The sequence below is a fragment of the Saprolegnia parasitica genome (genome assembly GCF_000151545.1).
Source record: "Saprolegnia parasitica CBS 223.65 unplaced genomic scaffold supercont2.43, whole genome shotgun sequence".
Classification (NCBI taxonomy): Eukaryota; Oomycota; class Saprolegniomycetes; order Saprolegniales; family Saprolegniaceae; genus Saprolegnia; species Saprolegnia parasitica.
In genome coordinates, this window is record NW_012156437.1 from 195,565 (window position 1) to 213,832 (window position 18,268).

Below are 18,268 nucleotides of genomic sequence, written 5' to 3' on the forward strand. Positions count from 1 at the left end.
GGCAGCACTGCTGCCCCTCGTCTTGCAAGTGGTGTACGTCACCGATACATCGGAGGATGCCAAATTCATACACTTGCTTCGCGGGCTCGTCGACGAGAACCGCTTGCGCCTGCGCCAGCGCCACGCGACCGAGTTCCTCAAGGCCGTGCTCAACTTGCTACTGCGTCGGCAAAACGACCAAGGACGTGATTGGTACGAGAAGCTTCTCCCAAACCACGACGTATTCCTCCAAGGGGCACTGCGCATCACGTCGTGCTTGGCGACCGAACGCACCGACAGCGTCGTCGGCGGTGTCTTGGAGCAGCGGCTTCCGGCGCCCATTGTGGACATCATTGCGCGCTTTGACCCACACGACTGCTCTCTCTTGAAAGCCGTGCACCGCACCGAGCTGTTGCTGCAACAAGTGCCCGAAACGCTATGGGCGCTTCGGAACGTACCACTGGCGCTGCAATTGCAGCCGTACATTGACGTCGCGATCGCCTACTACGCCACGACGCGTGACTGCAAAACCCTCGGACTCGGCGCGCTGCTCAAAGTTTCGGCCGGTACCCCGTCCTTTGAAGCGGCCGTGGATGCGGGCGTGCGTCAAGAAATGGACTTGAACATTTGGGTGGATGTGCTCGCGGCACCCATGACGCACCTCGCGCCGTCGCTCGCAGCGCGGTTGACGCTGCAGGTCCTTGCTGCGGTCAAGGAGGTCTTCGCACTCCGAGTGCAGACGGACGCCACCTGCCTGAAGACGCTCGCGACCCAGGTGCAGGATGCCATTTGGATCTGCCACTACGTACGCGCCGACGACGCCTTGGCCAACCTACTCGACCGGCTCTTCACGCAGCAAGCGATGCACATGGACCAGGTCACGTTCATCATGGACGTGTTTGTGCCGCTTCACGATGCGTTTGTGGACTCGGACCTTGCGTCGCTGGCGATGGACCTTGCGATGCGAAGCGTGCCCGTACTCGCGGCGCGTCTCGCCTTAATGTCGACCCGCGAGACATCAACGATGGCGGCGTGGCCCTGCGACTGCCGCACTTGCACAAAGCTCAAGACGTTTGCGAGAGACCCAGAGCCAAGGACCGAGTGGTTTGTGACGCGCGGGTGCAAGTACCTCACACAAAGAATGGAAGCCGGCACCGCGTTCCATTGGTACCCGTCGCACGCCCAAGATCTGTGCTGGGAATTGGTCCATAAACACACGCCAAGTTTGGTCAACAACCCAACGGACCTCGTCACGAAGATGCACGACGCCAAGGCACGCCTCGAGCGCTCGCTCGCAGCGCCTTTGCAAAACTAAGAAACCGACTTCGTACTAGTATTGCATAGGAACACATTTTATCGCTTCAGTTTACGTTCTTATTGATCTTAACTTGATCTGACGTTGCTACAGTCCTGGTGTGTGCATCAATGCAGTGGATCTCTATCTATCTATCTATCTATCTATCTATCTATCTATCTATCTATCTATCTATCTATCTATCTATCTATCTATCTATCTATCTATCTATCTATCTATCTATCTATCTATCTATCTATCTATCTAGGCCCGCTCCACAACCGTTCACAGCACGGAGCGCGGTGGACATAAATTTGTTCCTGGAATATTTGAAACTGTAACGCCTCCGCGGCCTCTCGCATGACGTGGCACGCTCTGGTGCGTTGTTGGTATCCACACCGATCTTTCACGTACATCAAGTAACGAGTAAACTAGGATAACTTTCGCATCAATTGACTGTTCTAGGGAATTATGTACGCCAAAGCACATGTATTAGCAAGGGTATCGATATACTAGCGAGCACTCAACACCCCCGAAGGGCCATTGGTGAAAACAACAGTGTTTCTTTCAAGTCGACGAGCGCATCATGCACCGCGTCGATGCGACTGTCTGAAGCCATGTAGTCGAGCACGAACGGGAATTTCATCCGCGACCTGTACCCTGGTTCCGTTTCGTGCGAAATGACGGGTGCGCCATGCCGCGTTGGATACCGACCCATGTGCCCGGCGCGTACGTACGTCAAAAAGTACTCGCACGCGTGCCCGAACGTCGAGCCCGTCGTCGGGTGCCAGGATCGGTTCGTTCTCGCATTTTCCATGAAGCCAAGAAATGTGCCACACGTATGGCATCGACACCACCATGTCAGTTGTGGCAGCGGCGGTCCGCGCATGGCTGCTTTGAAGTACGCCTTCAGATCCCGAAAGCAGCGCGCGGCAAAGTCGACAGCAAGCGCATGGCAGCCCATCTCGACGCATGCTGCATGGAGAGGCATGAGCATGTCCATCGTGAATGTGATCGGCGACGTGTGCTTGGCTTGCTGGTCGTACACGCGCTGGACAACGGTCTCGAGCGCCGCAAAGTCCTTCAAGTAGTAGCAGATGCGCAGAGCACTGGTCGCATGGATGGCGCAATCACTCAAGCTCGTCTCGTCCGAGAGCTCGGTCAAAGGCAAGCTCCGCGGTAGGCCATCGAAGGCGACGGCCAGTACATGCGTGGCTTGGTCCAGCGTCAAGTTCAACTTTGGCGACGAGAGGGCCGTGGCCCAATGACGCGCCTCGAATGACGCTGCGTTCCGCTCAAACAGCCAATCGAATGGTGGCGTCCCGGTGGTGAGCACCATGAGCGCCGCGTCGTCGTCGGCAGTGCAGCCACTCGGCGGTGATCGAAAAACGTCGACGGCCAAGTCGATGTACGGCTGCAATGAAAAGGACAGGGATGAGTTGCGCAATGTATGGAGCGCCGCCGGGAGGGCCTTGGACAAGCTTGGATTGGCTGCCACAATGTCCAGAAACGATCTTGTTGGGTGCACAAAACTGTCGACGATCTCCAGCACCGGTGCGGGCAACCGCGTGGCGAGAACGCGGCCAATCGTGGGGTCGCCGCCTTGCGCGTCGATGCACGAGAGTAGCGGCAGCGCATGGACAAGGTACTCGGCCGCATGGTCGATCGTCGCCGTACCGCAGCGCGCGAGCAGCCGGTGCAGCCCGTCGTGGAGGAGCTCCACGGCGTGTGGCCATGTGCCGCGTGGCCACGCAGGTCGAAGCTTTGAGTTCCAGAGAAACGTCGCTAGTAAGCGCATGTACATTGCATCGTCGCCGACGGCACCCGCGTCCATCTGGCGCAAGAATCGAGGCCAGACCGCGCGGAGGCCGAGTATGTCGACAACGTCGGCAAACCAATCGCCCACCTCGTCCGGAGTGGGCCAAAACAGCTCTGCGGTGAGGGTTGAGAGAAAGGCCAGCGTGAGCGTAATGTCGCGAAGATGGTGCAGCAGCACCAAACCCGTATCACGCCACAACGCGTTTGTGACGGACAGTCGGTACATGAAGCGCTTGGCTGTGCCATTGGTTCGTGGCGCGACGGCGCGGCTCCAAAGCAGAACGACCGCGGTCGCGACGGCTCGAAGCGATGGCAGACCAAGCAAGTCGGTGCTCGTTTCTGCAGTGTAGGCGACCAGCACATTAAGTGTACGGCGAAGACCGACAAAGTACACGCGGTGCGCCTTGGGCCAAAAGGCGAGATACGCGCGTTTCGGCTTGGGCTGCCGCTTGGCCTGGCGCGAGGCATGCGTGAAACTCAACTCGACGACTTCGTTTCGTTCTGGAATGAACTGTCGCATTGCATAAGAGTGCTTGCAGGCCTCTTGCACCACCGTGGGGATGTTGCACGCCGGATGGAACGTGGTGGGCGATCCGTCCCGGACGAGCGCGACGTCGACGGCGTCAGTGGCCACAAGATACGCCACCACCGCCTGTTCTCGCTTTGTCAACGTCTCCAACGTCGACGTGTGGCTCGACACGTACAGCGGCATGGCAACGTGAGTCATGGCCGCGGCGTCGGCTGCGGCAGCACGCATGCTGGCGAGTGTCGGCGTTGGCAGTGGCTTCATCGACTTGGTGAGGCCCGGGACATCGCACGCATGGTGGTACGAAGAGTGGTGCAGACGGTACACAAGCGCGGCGCGGTAGCCGGACGCAATTGGCGCCACCGACACGTCGCAGGCCGAGTAGAAGCTCACGAGGCAGTCGTCAACCGTCTCATACGTCGTCGACCGATCGCCGTCGCATGTGATGGTGACGGCGCCACCCTGCGCGGTGGACGGAAGAGCACGTACCATGGTACCGAACGTGAGATTTTCGGGATCGACGTCGCGTGTCCATGCGAGCGCAGACCCGCTGCGGTCGATGACGAGATCGCTGAACGAAGTACTCCGGAAATTTCCCCACGGATGCAGTACCGAGAGCTGCAGCTTGCGCAGTGCGCCGTCCACGAGCTCAAGTGCGCTTGCACCGACAAAGGAAATGTCGCACGACGGAATGCGCAGGGGCTCGGACGGGTAGTGCGCCGCGAGCGCCGCCAACTGCACCTCGGAGAGTGGAAACGAGAGCTCGCCGTCGATGCCCTTGATGCTAAGTCGCGGTGCAATCGGCAGTGGAGACGAGGACCGCGTGCAGTGTGCGGCGTTGACGGCGTGCGCCAACTCGAGCATTTGCGTCGACATGATCGTTTGGCGGTACGTTGAAGAATGGACGCGGGTGTCCGGCGGCGTACGATTCTATCACGTCGTATCACGTTTTATCAAGTGGAATGAATCGAGTTGATACATTACGGATAGAGTATCCGTACAAACGCGACGTGATATGCGTCGATGAGGTTATTGACTCCGTTCGCTTTGTATAACAAGAGTTCTTCTCTAGGAATGTACAGTAGCACAGTAGTACAACGACAGACGTCCCAAGTTATGACTACGTGGTCTTTTAATGGGTCCAGCGACATGCCACCCCAAGTGTCGATTAAAATTACTATGGGCTCTGTCTCAATTTCCGAGATCGAGTACAGACTTTCCAGTGAAAAGTCTATTCCTCGGTGAGACCAAGGTATCACAGCCACTCGCCAAAATACCACAAACCAAATTCATCCGTCTCCCTCTCTCCACCAACGTAGCATGTATAATAGTGAGTGACAAGTCCATCATAACAACTTTGTAAAGAAAAGTGTGAAAAGTAGAGATGTGGTGTGAAGGAGAAGGGGTGGGGGTGGCGCACGCGCACACCCCCGCTGGCAAAAATTGCACTATGGAGGAACCCGAAGGCACTCCTAGGCCATTACAGCACCGGAGTGCATGAAGGCCTGCTCCGGCCTAGGTGAACCGCCTGTGTGAGCACGGTCCAACCCTAGTCAGGTAAGTATGATCAACCTCATGGAATTCGCCAATAATAGCTACAAATTGGTTTTTCCATTTGGAATTTGCTGTCGCCACGCACGAATTGCATTTGTGTGCGATGTGATTGGCAGAAAGAAGACTTGAAATTCGACCAATCCAATCGCACGCAATCTGACGTCACAACCCTCTGGTCACAAACCTCAACCCACGACGCCACTTCAAGTCCCACCATCCTGCGGGACCGCTCCACAAGAACCCAAGTCACCGGATGAACATGTACCGCGCAACCTGCGAGTCTATACTGCAACGAGAAGGTCGCTTTTCACGTTGGGTCGATACGCGTCTGGCGGCGTCTCGTCGTTCGCCAATAATATAACCCAGGGCCACCGACTCACGTAAAGTTAACAGCAAGGTCCATTTCAAGATCGCTGTGCTGCGCGTCCAACCTAACACCACGTAGCCAGCGATGCCGAGAGACTGTCGGCATCGTTGGCTACTAAGATCAAATTTTGATCTCAGTTGTATTAGCTAAGCAGGCCGATTTCAAGGCGGATCACGGTCGCGGAAACTCGCCCGTCGGTACGACAATCAATGCATCGTTGGTAACAAGGGAATTTATTCCCTTGGTTCGTAAGCAACCTTGACCTTGATGAGGCTCCGCCCTGCGTCGCTTATCGTTTGCAGCGATACTAGCGTGAAACTGCTGGAAAGGGCAGCCAGCACTATTAGACACGCGCCTTCTTTCGGCACCGCGTTGAACCTCGACCACGCCGCACCAGCTGTTTTTCATTGGCCAATCCACTTTGCACTTTGCCATAAAGCAAGATGAGCGACGGACTCTTAGCGGCGTACGCCGCGACGCTCGGCTGGCTCACGCAGCGCGCGCAGTACCGGTTCCCGCGCCTCCAGGTACGCCCTTTCTTGTCCTTGCGTCGTCCATCCTGATACGTACCATGGTGCGCTAGTCGATGGTGTCCTTCTTCATCTCCATGGTGCCCGGCGAGCTTCCGCACCTCTTTTTACTGCTGCACAGTTTGCTGCTCTACTACCGCCGCACGTCACAGCGCTGGGTCCAGCTCCTCCACGCGTACGTCCTCTTTCGGCTCGTGCAGCTTTTTCGCAGCAACGCGGCGGCCAAGCACGCCTTCCAAGAGGCGTGCATCCGCAAGCAGCTGCTGTCGCCCACGGCCGCCGCGACAGCCATTGGCGCGCGCTCGGCGTGGCAATGGCTCCTCATCTGGAGCCCACTCCCCATGAAGCTTGCACTCAAGGGCATGTACCCTGGCGTCGAGTGCCTTGGCACCAAGACCTATGCACATGTCGGCAAGCGCGTGTCGCGGGCAATGCAGATGGACGTGTTCAAACACAAACGCTGCGGCCCCAAGCCGCCCGTCTTCCTCTTCATTCACGGCGGTGGCTGGCTCGTTGGCAACCGGTCGTACGCACCGCAAGCGCTCCTGCACCAGGTCTATCGTGTCGCGGCTGCAAGATCTTATCCTCGATTAGGTGTGCTCGAAAGGCTGGCTCTTTTGCTCGATTGACTACCGCCTCGCGCCGTTTGCTGGCTTTCCCACCAACCTCATTGATTGCAAGCGCGCGATTGCATATCTGCGCACGACGACCGAGCTCGATTTAGATGCGAGGTAGTCGAGGGTTCGCTCCGTTTTTGTTGATGGTTGTGTGCTTCTAGTACGATTGTGGTCGGTGGCGAGTCGGCTGGCGGTCATCTTGCCGCCTTGGTGGCCGTGACCTCGGGCGAAACGTAAGACTATGCGACACGTCCATGAATGGTTGGCATCGATACTACTTTTGTCTAGGCGGTTCCAGCCAGGCTTTGAAGGCGTTGATACGTCTGTCGCGGCGTGCATTGATGCCTACGGGATCCATGACGTCCTCGATCGTCATGGGCACTTTCGAAAGCGGGACAACGCCGACGGCTTCCGACAGTACATTGAGGTCATGCTCATGCAAAAGAAGCTGCGCCCGTCGACCGAAGTATTTTTCAAAGCGGCGTCGTCACTGCAGTACGTCCTCGACCGTACCTCCCCGGTGCCGCCGTTTCTGCTCGTCCACGGCGAATTCGACTCGGTCGTCCCCTTCGAAGACTCGAAAGAGTTTTACGACGCGCTCCAAACCCTGCGCGCCGAGTCGGCGGCGGATCGACCCCGGATCCCCGACGTCTTTATCAAGGTTCCGGCGGCGCAGCACGCGTTCAACATCTTTACGTCGCCCCGGGCCCTCGCGTACGGCGATACCGTCGTCGCGTTCTTAGAAGCCGTTCGCACCCGGCCGCCCTCGCCCAAGCTCTAGTTCGCCATCTCGATACCTACATCTAGCGACTAGAAATGCAGAGTGCGGACTCGATCCGCTGCGCGCCCTAATTCTTCTGCCGAGAGAGCTACAGGACACGGTGTGCGTGTGAGCCTCAGAATCCAGCTGCACAAAATGCAGGGGCAACGACTGCTTGGGTCTGCAGATATGGTATGTAGTCGTATGCAATGAAAAATGACACAAGGAGGCCCTCGGAGCGCGGTAGCTCGTCAAGCCCATGGAGCTGGGGAAAGCAAGCGCACCACGAGCTCCTTCGCGGCGCAGTTTCCACGCCAAATCCATGTCTACGTGATGCCACACCCGTCTCCACCGGCTGATCCAAGAGCTGTCGACCGACATCTCTCTTCTTCACGACAAGCCCTTCCTAGTTCGGTCTTGATTGAGGAAGTCCACAAACAACGGCAGGTGCAGTGTCGAGGCTTTGCTACCCTACCCCTAAGGTTAAGGGTACCGACATAACATGGGAAGAGGGCTTTATTCCCGACAGAATAATGATACCAGGGATGCTACCACATACAGTGCACTACACGTGGATCGGGCGCTGACGAAAGGCAACAATGGCCTTCTCAAAATCGTTTTTTGAAAACTTGTGCTGCTTGAAAAACTGGTAGAGCTCACACTTCTTGGACTCGGCCGAGCGGTGGAAGCGCGTCGCACTACCGCAGTGGGGGCACGGCAGTAGCTCGCGTGGTCGCTTGGTCACTGCCTCTGGCACCGCTTCGACAGCGGCGTCGACATTGATGGCCATCGGCGGCGGCGGCTCGGTCGGGTTCGCGTGGTCCGCCTGCGTCGGCAGGAGGCGCCGCAACACGTCCGGGTACCAATGCGCCAAGAGGTGCTCGTCGAGGCTCGAAAAGCACGTGTCCGTCTTGGCGCGCGGGCACTTGATGTGGCGGAGGCGACGGCTTCGCATGAGCGCGCGCTGGCCATCATTGGCGACGACCGAGGCAAAGTCTTTCGACCACCCATCCGACGAGATGCAGGCGGTGGCGCCGCACGCCGGGCAGCTCAACGTCGTGAGGTCGATGATGTGCGGAAAGAAGGTAAACGGACACCATACAAGCACGTCCGTGCCGCCAAACTGCGCAACGTCCGGGTCCGACGACCGCGTCGGGTGGATCAAGAGCGGGTCTGGCATCGTGTACTTCCAGCTGGGCCACTGCACGCGGTCGAGACCGCCACGCGGACGCAGACAGTACAAACGCGGCAAGGTCGCTTCGCGCTCGGCCCAGATGCGCGCGACAAAGGTCGATGCACTGGCACGCTGCTGCAGCCTACACAAAGGCCACATCTGTGAGACACACGTTGTCGTCGCATGCGAGCGTGTACGAGAGCGCGGGCAATGCGAGCGCGACCGTGGTCTCGGGCAGTGTGGTCTCGGGCGTGAAAGCGGCCACGGGCGGCGGCGCCGTGTCGTCGGTGCCAGCCACGTGGTCTGTTGCCGGCGCGTGAGGGCGGCGGGGCGGGCGCACGTCGACGGCGTTGAACGGATCGTGCGGTGCGAGCGCTGGCTCCCATGGCGCGGGCCGCGCGCGCGGTGGTGATTCGGCATAGATGCTCTGCCGCTGCCTGCAAGGACCACGAGGTCAGACCGGGCAGGCACCGAGGACAACGTACGGGCGGGGCTGCTGCGGGCAGAAGGGCTTGTGGCGCTTGGGGTTGCGGCAGAAGAGGCAGACGTTGACGCCTTCGGGCGTTGTCAAGCGCGGTCCTCGGCGGCCAGAGTGGGTCGTCGTGCTGGCGCTCATGCTCCTCCCGGTCTGTGACTTGATCGTTGTATGCACTGTTGAGCTCGCAACGGCGAATTAAATCCGAGAGTTTCTGTCTTTTGCACCAATCAAACGCCGATTATATATTGCATTCTAATGTGGTCTTTTCGAGCACTGTATTTCAATGGAACCACAATGTCCAAGTCGGGTCTACGCAAGGGATACCAGCACATCTGCATTTACACCCAATGTCACAAAGGCACATGATGCAACTGAAGTCACCGTGCGCTGCTACGGACCAACAAGTGCATGCAGGTATACTTGTTGCAATTGCAGCGTCGTGGATGGTATCTAATGCTTTCTAATGTTTTCTTCGAAATGTGTGAGTGCTGGTCTGGAACCTCCCAATGACGGTCATTAGCAGCCGTTGTGCATCCGAGAAGCAATCCAGGAAATGACCCGGAAGCGCGCCGCCCCCATGCCCGACCGCCGCCGCCCTGCACCCAAGCGACAGACGGCGGATCCCACGACTCAGTGGCTCTCGCAGCTGCTGGACCCTGCAGTCGCGCAGCTGGAGCTGCGGGCAATGGGCTTGCCTGCGTCGCTTTCGGTTCGCCTCGACGCGATCGCAGCCGCCCGCCACGCGCTTGTGCAGTGGACGCACGCCATTGCCTTGGGCAAGGCGCTTACAACGATCGAGCTGCGCGCCTATGCGCTGGCCTTCTACGGCGTCTTGCCGTGTCTGGCGCCGTGCGATGCGACCGCGCCTGTCCCGAGCTGCCTCTTACCGCTCGAGCCGCTGCACGACGCCGTCGCACTACTCCACAGCCTGTGCCTGACGCAGTCGCTCGCCTCGACGAAGCGCCTCTATGGACAGCTGCAGCTGCTCTCATCACGGACCAACGCGGGCTGCCAACGTCTCCTCGAGTGTGCGCGGTCAACCCGAGGGATCTACGCTGGCGTGCGCACCAAGCACGTCTGGGCTATCCAGCCCACCGCAGTGGACAAGACGATTGGGAACCACCAGCTGCTTTTTTACGGGGCGCGGGGCAGTGCGGCCTCCGCCATACTCGCCCAGGGCCTGCGCATCGATGCGACATCCGACGGCCGCCACCTGCGCTATGGACGCGGCGTGTACTTGAGCAACTCGATGGAAGATGCGATGACACACATGGGCGACGGCGTCGGCGTCGGCTGCGTCTTTGTCGTCCAAGCGGCTCTGGGGGCGGTGCACACGATCGTTGACGGCCCGACGCCGCAGTGGCAGTCGGCGCCCGACGGTTATGACGCGGTGCGGGTGCCCGGTGCATGGACGCCGGCGTCGTCGCGGTGCATCGTTGACGGCCTCTCGATGGCCCACGGTCCACTCGTGCGCCAAGAGACGCCGTTGCTGCAGCGTCATGACACGTACGTTGTGTACCGCGAGACTCAAGTCCAGCTGCGCTATGCCATCACCTTTCAAGGTATCGACGACGACGACGACGACGACGAGTAGCGTCACCTCCTTGTGCTATCTATTGCACTCGAGAAAACAAAGTAAATTTGTCGTTCGTTCGTCCACGTCAAAGCAAACGAGCAAACGAGCGAGCGAGCAAACGAGCGAGCGAGCAAACGAGCGACGGAGCGCTCTTCTACCATTGTGAGCTTGACGTCGGCGCCAGTTCCCGTGCTGCCACGACGGTCCTCGATTGTCCAACATGCCACTGACAATGTATTTTCGATCGTGCTATGTGACAAGTGATTCCCCGACAACAAAAAGACAATTCGTGATGCCTTATACACGATGGACGTGCAAGCCACTAGGCGACCGGCAGCGTCCATGGCAAGCGGCATGGCGAGAGGAAGTAGCCGAGCGAGTACGCGATGCGGTGCGCCTTGCAGTGCGTTTGTATCGCCTCGAGGTCGTTGGGCTGCGCATGGGTGCTCTCCAACTCCATGCGCATCTGCGACGTGGCGCCAAGAGCGGTCAAGAGACTCAGACGCGCTGGAAGATGCAGCGAGTCGTCGTCGCCGCGGACCTCCAGCTGCACAGGCTGCGTATTGCGCGTCTGCCCCATGGCGGTTGCAAGCAGCATGGCCGTCGTATTCGTCAATGAGAGGCGCACGATGCACATTCTTTTCTGGCGACTCAGCCAGCGGGGCAGCGCCATGAAGAGGGCTTCGAGCTGGTCGGCAGGCAAATGCGAGTGAACCAAATCGAGTTTGGCAAGATTTGTCGAGGCGCCAAGCAACGCAGCAACGCCGGTGATAGCGTCGTTTGTCATCTCCGCATAGACCAGTTGGAGGTATCGGAGCGCGGGCAGCAGCGGAAAGCTCGTGATCACGACACCGGAAAGCTTGAGCGTCCTCAAAGTTGGCGGCAGGACAGCAAGGACACGCGTCACGTCGCGGTATTCGGTAAAATCAAGATTCAAGCGGTCGACATTCGAGCACGCAAGCTTGGCGGCGAGAGTCTCCACATCGTCCCAGTCTTCCCCGAGCATCAGCGTCAAGTTGCGCAGTTGGCGCGGTAGCGGTCGAGACAAGCGATCGACAAACTCGCTTCCGAGGTTGGATGAGTCCCAGAGCTTGATCGTGTGCAACGTTGTGGATGCGAGCAGTGCTTGGGCCAAAGCCTTGGCGGCGTCCGCCGAAAAGCTCAAGCCATCGAGCCGGAGTCGCCGCGACGATGGTCTCGCGATCCACGCCAAGAGGCCCGTGCAGTATTGCATGTCGAAAATGAACAAAGGGAAGCGCGAATAGATGCGCAAATGGGCGACGCGCGTGTTGGAGTCGCCGATGGCCGATAGGATCTCGTCCACCTGCTCCTCATCGATGACTTCGCTCCAGTTGATCATGAGCGTCTCGAGCCGCGGACAAAGGCTGAGGTCATACAGCAGCGGGGCGTACCCCAATTTGTACGCGGCGGAGACGGTAAGCTCGACAACGCTCGATGCCCACGTATCAAGCTCGTATTCGAGATCGACGAATTGGCAGCCCCACCAGCTGTACACGATTTCGGCGCGGATGGCGGTCGATGGCAAAAGCCGCACGCGCTGGCAAAAGTCGACGATCCCAGCCTTATCGCCGATCTGCAGCTTGCGGAACAATGGAAATGCCTTGATCGCTGTCGCTTCGTCCTTCCTAGCCAAGAAGTACACTCGCGTTGTCGGCCATAGGAGGGCGCTGTCGTCTTGTGCGAGGAGCGTCCTGAGCGCGTCGAGGGCCTCGTCGCGGCCGTCGGCAGGCACAGCGTGAAGAAGGCCAGCACGTCAATGGCCTCGTCCAAGCAGTGGACCACCTGCAGGACGATCGGCGGCTGCAGCCATGTCATCGCTTGCCTTTTGCTGGTGTGTCTCCATCCGGCCAAGCCATTGGCTATATATCGAGTTTTATCGACCAATGATGCTGCGTATCATTGGTTGAAGCCAATCAAATCGCGTATTTCATGTAAGTGCGTACATGACAGTCCTCTTAAGTGCGGTCACAACCCATGACAGGATAGTAAATCAAAGTATTTTGACTTCAACTACAACCAACACCGCACTTGACTGCTATCCTCGCAATGCTCCCGTTAGGTGCGACTGCAGAAGCGCGCGAAGCAAGCGACGACCACAGTTTGACCTGACAAAAGTCTGCAGCCAAGGTCGAGCGTTGATTTTAGTGCGGGCCAACGCGCAGTCGTCACGATGTTATACCTAGTTAACGTTTTGCGTTTATGGACAACACAAAAAAGTGTATTTTTCCCTGCCAGCTTACCCGTACCACCCCGGTACGCGACCTGTTTTCGGAATCCTCCATGACCAAAGAGGACACACTGGTCGAGTTTCTGGAGCTTTGGTCGCGTCGGCAAGGTAGCCATGATGGACGAGATAGCATGCGACGCATCAAAACGAAGATCCAAGGTGTGGATGGATGGTCGTAAGCTTGGCTGCAAGTGTCGGTGCATCAACCCCAAGTGGACCCGAATCCGAGCCGTACGTTGCGCACATGTCGCGGCAGCGCTGGGAAATAGAATCAAGAACGCGTCGAGTGCACACAAGGCATCAAAGAGCAAATACAGAAAACGTGTCGTTCGTTCAACCCTAACCGCAGACGCACAGAAGGCTCGCCCGTGGCGACTGATGCGGAGGTTGGGAGGGTACGAGCATTCTCTCACGCCTTCATAAGGAGTACAAAAAAGACCTCGTACATGGAGAGAGACCATCGTACAAGTATTACTACTAGGGTTCTCCACGGTTCGAGCCGATGGAACGGTGGCTCCAGTCATTTATGATCGGCAACCACCGTAGCATACATACTACAAGATTAAACGTACCTTTGGTAATATTAGTAATCATTCTCGAAATGTCGGACGAGGAGGTCGAGATCGTGGAACCAAACCGTGCCCAGCAGCGGCCAAGTCGGGGAAGGCCAAGGCGGCGAAGAAGTCATGGACTCTGGACTACATGAACCTCCTTCCTGACGAGAAGCGCGGCTGCAAGAAGTGTCCAACAACGTTTGCGGCGTCCACGTCCACGGGCACCCTCGCCAAGCACTTGAGGGTCTTCCATGGCATCACGCAGGACACGGTCGCTCCGTCATCGGTGGCGACCCAGAGGTCCATCACCGACCACCTCCCTTTGGCGGCGAAGCTCAAGTATGACTCGGCCATCGCCACGTACGTCGTCTCAGAGGTTCTCCCGTTGGTGCACGTCGCCTCGCTCGGCCTCCGCTCGTTGGTGAGCTATGGACTACCTCTCAATCCCGGCCACGTCGGTGCCGAGCGAGCGAGCCAACTCTGCGGCAAAGCGCGTCTTTGAAGGACGAGACAACCTTGGCGACAACATGTTCAAGGCGCAAATGTGCGCACAGTCGTGGCTGCAGCTTGCGAAGGCGTTGGACTTCCCGCTCCCAGCCGACTACCGGTACCTACAAGCACTCGACGACGTAAAGTCGCGCGTGGACCTCTTGGAGATGGCCAAAGAAAACCCCGTCATCCAGTACTACCTTGATTGCGATTTTAAGAGCGAATAAAGTACCGGGGTTGACTAGCGAATACAAGTTTTGAGTCTCTGAACACTTTCAACTCGGGATCCTTCGGCTCCACGGTTCTCCACGGTTCGGCTCGGTTCGGTCCAGCTCCAGAGGCCACCGGTTCTGGTTCCATTTTTCGAGCCGGCTCCAAGCCGAACCGAGCCGAGCCGAACCGTGGAGAACCCTAATTACTACACAGCATACCAATACCGATGGTCACAACACTCCACGACCACGTCCATAAAATCAAATTTAATTTTCGTATCCCTACTGGTTGCGGCGTTGACGCTTGGCCGGGCGATTGGTCGTGGGTGGCAGCATCGCGTGCATGGCCTGTAGCACGTCGTGGGCTTCCTTGTAGTCGCGCACGGCCTGCGCCTTGTCCTTGTAGAGCGCGAGGCCGCCGTTCATGGGATACCGGACCTCAATGTCTTGAAACGGGTCGCGGCGCTCGATAAGGCCGTGGAAATGAAGGCACGTGTGGCCGTCTGGGATCTGGAAGATGCCTTGGCTCGGGTCTCTCGCAAAGGCGAGCACCGAACTGCACTGCGCACACGCGCAGGGCAAGTTGAACGACGTGAGCGCCCACGACGGCGGACGCGGGCGTGGCAGCGTGGCCACAAAACCATCTAGCACCGGCACGACGGCGACGACCACGGGCCGCATCACATCGCGGGACGTGGCCTTGAGAAACCACTTGGCCACGACGTCCATGGCCACGGTCATGCGCTTCTCGTGGGGTACCGTGGCCCAGAAAGCAAGTACTGCGTCCACAATCGCTGGGCCGTGGGAACTGCCGTGCCCGAGCTTATCGAGAGCGTTCCATGCATCGACGATCGCGTCGTGCAGGGCTTCCGGGTCGTACGGCGTAGCATCAAATGGTAGCTCACAGACCGTGGCCACGGCGCGCACAATATTATCGGCCATCGCCGTCGCGGTCGATGGAGGCACGGAAGAGTGCGTGAGAAAGCTCTGGAGCGTCGAGAGCACGATCGAGGGGGCGGCGACGTCCACGAATTGCTGCAGCGCCGACGGAAACGACGCCGTGTCGACGAGGAGTGCCAAACAATACGCCCATGCGCTCGGATCGTGCTCGTTGGTGGACTTTTTGCGGCCAAGCGTCGACGCGACCGTCGTTTCCACCAGCGTCAAGTACGGCTGCAACGCCGCTGCGGGCAGCTCGTCTTGAAGGCGCACGACAGCCGCGGCAATGGCATCGATCGGATCAAACGTCGTCGGAAGGATCGTTGTCACGAGCGTGGAGAGCTCCACGGGCTTGGCAAACGACGCGATCGTTTGAAGAATCCCGACGGGGAGGCGGTCGCCGAGAAAGGCGCCGGCCCCGTCGGATGTGACCAAGTCGGATGCGACATGGGTCTCGATGCGAAGAAGGTCCACCAGCAGATCGACCTCGTCGTCGCCGAGGCAGTCATCTTCTTGGAGCTGGACGAGCTGGGCGAGCAGCGTAAAGTAGCAGCCTTGGATGCACTCGTACATGAACGGCTGTGCGATCGGCAGCAGCGACGTGATGAGCGCCGCGCCCGAGACGAGGTCCTTGAGCTCGGCCGACGGCTTGGACAAGAGCATCTGCAGCGACAAATACAACGGCTCCCAGCCCACGCTTTGGATCATATCGACGATAAGCGCGCGGAGGGCGTCGCCTGCAAATGTGAAATCCACGAGGTCCATCGCGTGCCCGACAACGTTTTGAAGAAGTTGCACGTTGCCAAAGCGAAGGAGCAGTCGACCGAGCGCGACGACGTCAGGCATGTTGCGGTTGTCGTGGAGCAGCCCGACGTCCGCGGCGCGACCGACCATGTCGACGACGGCGTTCGCGAACGCCAGCACCGAGGCGTAGCCGTAGAGGTCCTTGGAAGTGCCCGACACGAGCGCGCCGAGCTGCGCGAGGGCCGCGCGAAAGCCGAGCAAGCGGAGCCGGTGGTGGACGGGCCAAAACACAATCAGCGGCGTCGGCGCGCTGGGCGAGATGAACACGCCCAGCGGCGCCGTGCGCTTGAGGCGACGCAATACAGGCTTGTGGAGGAGCATGTCGTGAAAGACTTTTGGAAGCGTAGGCGACGATGGCGGAAAAACGTACTCGATGATGTGCTGGGGCCGGGCATCGTCGTACATGGCCGCGAGGGGGTCTTCGTCGTCGTCTTCACTGTCGCCGTCCTCATCGTCTTCGTCCTCGTCGCCGTCATCGTTCGGGTCATCAATGTCATCGTCGTTCGACATGTCGTCGTCCGCGATGGCGTCGTCGTCGTCGTCGTCGTTACCGTCCTCGCTGTCGTCGTCGTCGTCGTCCTCGTCCTCGCCGTCGCTCTCGTCGTCCTCATCGTCGTCATGTTCGTCGCCGAAGAGCCCTGCGCCGTGGAGCCCGTGGCCCTCCAAGAGGTTGAGGATTGCATCGCGGTCGTGGGCCGAAAAGTCGCTGTTGTTGTTGTTGTTGCTATCGGTGCGGTGGCGACCCGGCGCTGGCTCGGGCTCCTTGGCAAATACAAGCGCCACGTCGACGCAGTCGGCCGCCAAGAGACGCTCGATGAGTTGCATGTCGCGGACCGGGAGCTCGTCAAAGTCGAGGCCATCGTCGTCGTCGTAGTGGTCGCACAGCGGCACGGCATAGAGCGAATGGGCTTGGCGTGTCGGCGTCATGAGCGCCTGCAGCTCGGCGTACTGCGCCGCGAGGCTCATCGGGCGACTCCGGTGCAATTGCGTCGGGTCGTTGTAGACGAGATCGAAGACAAGCATGACGCGTGTGCCACGCGTGATCGGCGTCTTCGCAACGGTGCAGTCGTTGTAGTAGGCAAAGTAGCTCGTCGCCTCGAGCGTGCTCGTTGTAGTTACGGTGTCGAGCGTCGCGGCCACGTCGCCGCCCCCTGCCACGCTGGACGAGTGGACCACCAGCAGCGTGGCAAACGACCCCTCCGCACGCGCCAGCGGCGTCGTCGGTGGCGTGACGTCGGCGCGCTCGATCGCAATGTGCGAGAGCACGACGTGGAAGGGACCGGACGGCTTGAGCGCAGCGTTCACGGCTCTGCGCATGTCCTCTTTCTCGTACGCCTCGTAGTACATGTCGGAGCGGAACTTGAACTTGTCCGTGGGCAGCACGCCGGTGGGGTAGACGGCCAAGATGGCGCCGACGTCCGAGGCGGCAGCGTCCGGCACGCCATCGATGCAGAGGCGCAGGTCGACGCCATGGATGAGGAGGCCGTCGGTGGCGGCCACCGACCGGAGCAGCGCGACGACGTTGTCGAGCTTGGACTGCATTTGGGAGTGCACAAAACCGGATGATGGATGGTGTATCCGGATAACGGCCGAAAGAAGATCGCAACTCAGATCTCAGACCGAACCGCCAACCTCGACCTGAACCTCGATGCTGGCAGCTCGTCGTACCCACCGACACGAAGGGTTGCAAGGATGCGCCTTTAAAAACACGCAATTTCGTCAGCCGCACGCAACGTTACCGGTTGGCACACCGTCGCAAGGACGTGGTTGGTTGCACCATCGCGACGGTCACCTTTTGTGCCACTGCTTCCTGCTCCACTCTCCGCCAACGTGGCGAATTTTGGCTCCAAACGGCTACTAGGCTGCCGTAGCAGCACTTACTGCAGCCCTGTGCATATATGGATTTGGGCACCCAGTGGTAACCGATAGCCACCACTGTGTCGCTGCGGTGTCACAAGGACCGGTACTTGCTTCGAGGCCACTTTCGATGGAGGTCGGGTCGCCGGCTCGCACGAGGGTGCAGGAATGTGATTGTCAGCACCCAAAATCTTGGCGGGTTACGAAGCGCACGGTCGCATCCATCCTCGTCGAGAGCAGTCCATGTACCAAAAATCCAATTTCCTCAATCAAGACCGAACTACTTGGGGGCAACAACCGTGTTGGTGTCCGCCATGCCTGTGGTGGGCGAGGCGGGTTAGTTGTTTGACTGACACTACCAAATTGGAAATGGCTTGAGCTCGCTTGCTCTGCGCCTCTTGGCTTTTGTTCGAACTTGTAACTGGTCTTCTAGATCGCTCGTCCTTGTGCGGAAAACCTCTTCCACTGCTTGGAAACGGCCCTTCCTCAATC

At 59.0% G+C, this 18,268-nt stretch overlaps 7 protein-coding genes across 7 annotated transcripts; 4 read left to right on the forward strand and 3 right to left on the reverse strand.

Annotated features, from left to right (window-relative positions):
* Positions 1 to 592: 592 nt before the first annotated feature.
* On the forward strand, positions 593 to 1,294 carry SPRG_20671 (hypothetical protein; the record flags this gene model as incomplete). The annotated part of the gene is made up of 2 exons (XM_012348384.1): positions 593 to 697; positions 755 to 1,294. 2 exons carry the CDS (start codon positions 593 to 595, stop codon positions 1,292 to 1,294), a joined length of 645 nt encoding a protein of 214 aa, XP_012203774.1.
* A 4,687-nt stretch (positions 1,295 to 5,981) lies between these two features.
* Positions 5,982 to 7,466, forward strand: SPRG_20672 (hypothetical protein; the record flags this gene model as incomplete). Its single annotated transcript, XM_012348385.1, has 5 exons — positions 5,982 to 6,065; positions 6,122 to 6,622; positions 6,663 to 6,799; positions 6,847 to 6,918; positions 6,974 to 7,466. The coding sequence occupies 5 exons, from the start codon at positions 5,982 to 5,984 to the stop codon at positions 7,464 to 7,466; spliced, it is 1,287 nt and encodes a 428-aa protein (XP_012203775.1).
* Positions 7,467 to 8,010: 544 nt separating this feature from the next.
* On the reverse strand, positions 8,011 to 9,235 carry SPRG_20673 (hypothetical protein; the record flags this gene model as incomplete). Its single annotated transcript, XM_012348386.1, has 3 exons — positions 8,011 to 8,761; positions 8,817 to 9,056; positions 9,105 to 9,235. 3 exons carry the CDS (start codon positions 9,233 to 9,235, stop codon positions 8,011 to 8,013), a joined length of 1,122 nt encoding a protein of 373 aa, XP_012203776.1.
* A 547-nt stretch (positions 9,236 to 9,782) lies between these two features.
* On the forward strand, positions 9,783 to 10,691 carry SPRG_20674 (hypothetical protein; the record flags this gene model as incomplete). The annotated part of the gene is made up of 2 exons (XM_012348387.1): positions 9,783 to 10,565; positions 10,593 to 10,691. The coding sequence occupies 2 exons, from the start codon at positions 9,783 to 9,785 to the stop codon at positions 10,689 to 10,691; spliced, it is 882 nt and encodes a 293-aa protein (XP_012203777.1).
* A 304-nt stretch (positions 10,692 to 10,995) lies between these two features.
* Positions 10,996 to 12,509, reverse strand: SPRG_22229 (hypothetical protein; the record flags this gene model as incomplete). The annotated part of the gene is made up of 2 exons (XM_012348406.1): positions 10,996 to 12,319; positions 12,427 to 12,509. The coding sequence occupies 2 exons, from the start codon at positions 12,507 to 12,509 to the stop codon at positions 10,996 to 10,998; spliced, it is 1,407 nt and encodes a 468-aa protein (XP_012203796.1).
* A 1,114-nt stretch (positions 12,510 to 13,623) lies between these two features.
* SPRG_20675 (hypothetical protein) lies at positions 13,624 to 13,977 on the forward strand (the record flags this gene model as incomplete). Its single annotated transcript, XM_012348388.1, has 1 exon — positions 13,624 to 13,977. The coding sequence occupies one exon, from the start codon at positions 13,624 to 13,626 to the stop codon at positions 13,975 to 13,977; it is 354 nt and encodes a 117-aa protein (XP_012203778.1).
* Positions 13,978 to 14,458: 481 nt separating this feature from the next.
* SPRG_20676 (hypothetical protein) lies at positions 14,459 to 17,461 on the reverse strand (the record flags this gene model as incomplete). Its single annotated transcript, XM_012348389.1, has 1 exon — positions 14,459 to 17,461. The coding sequence occupies one exon, from the start codon at positions 17,459 to 17,461 to the stop codon at positions 14,459 to 14,461; it is 3,003 nt and encodes a 1,000-aa protein (XP_012203779.1).
* Positions 17,462 to 18,268: the final 807 nt, after the last annotated feature.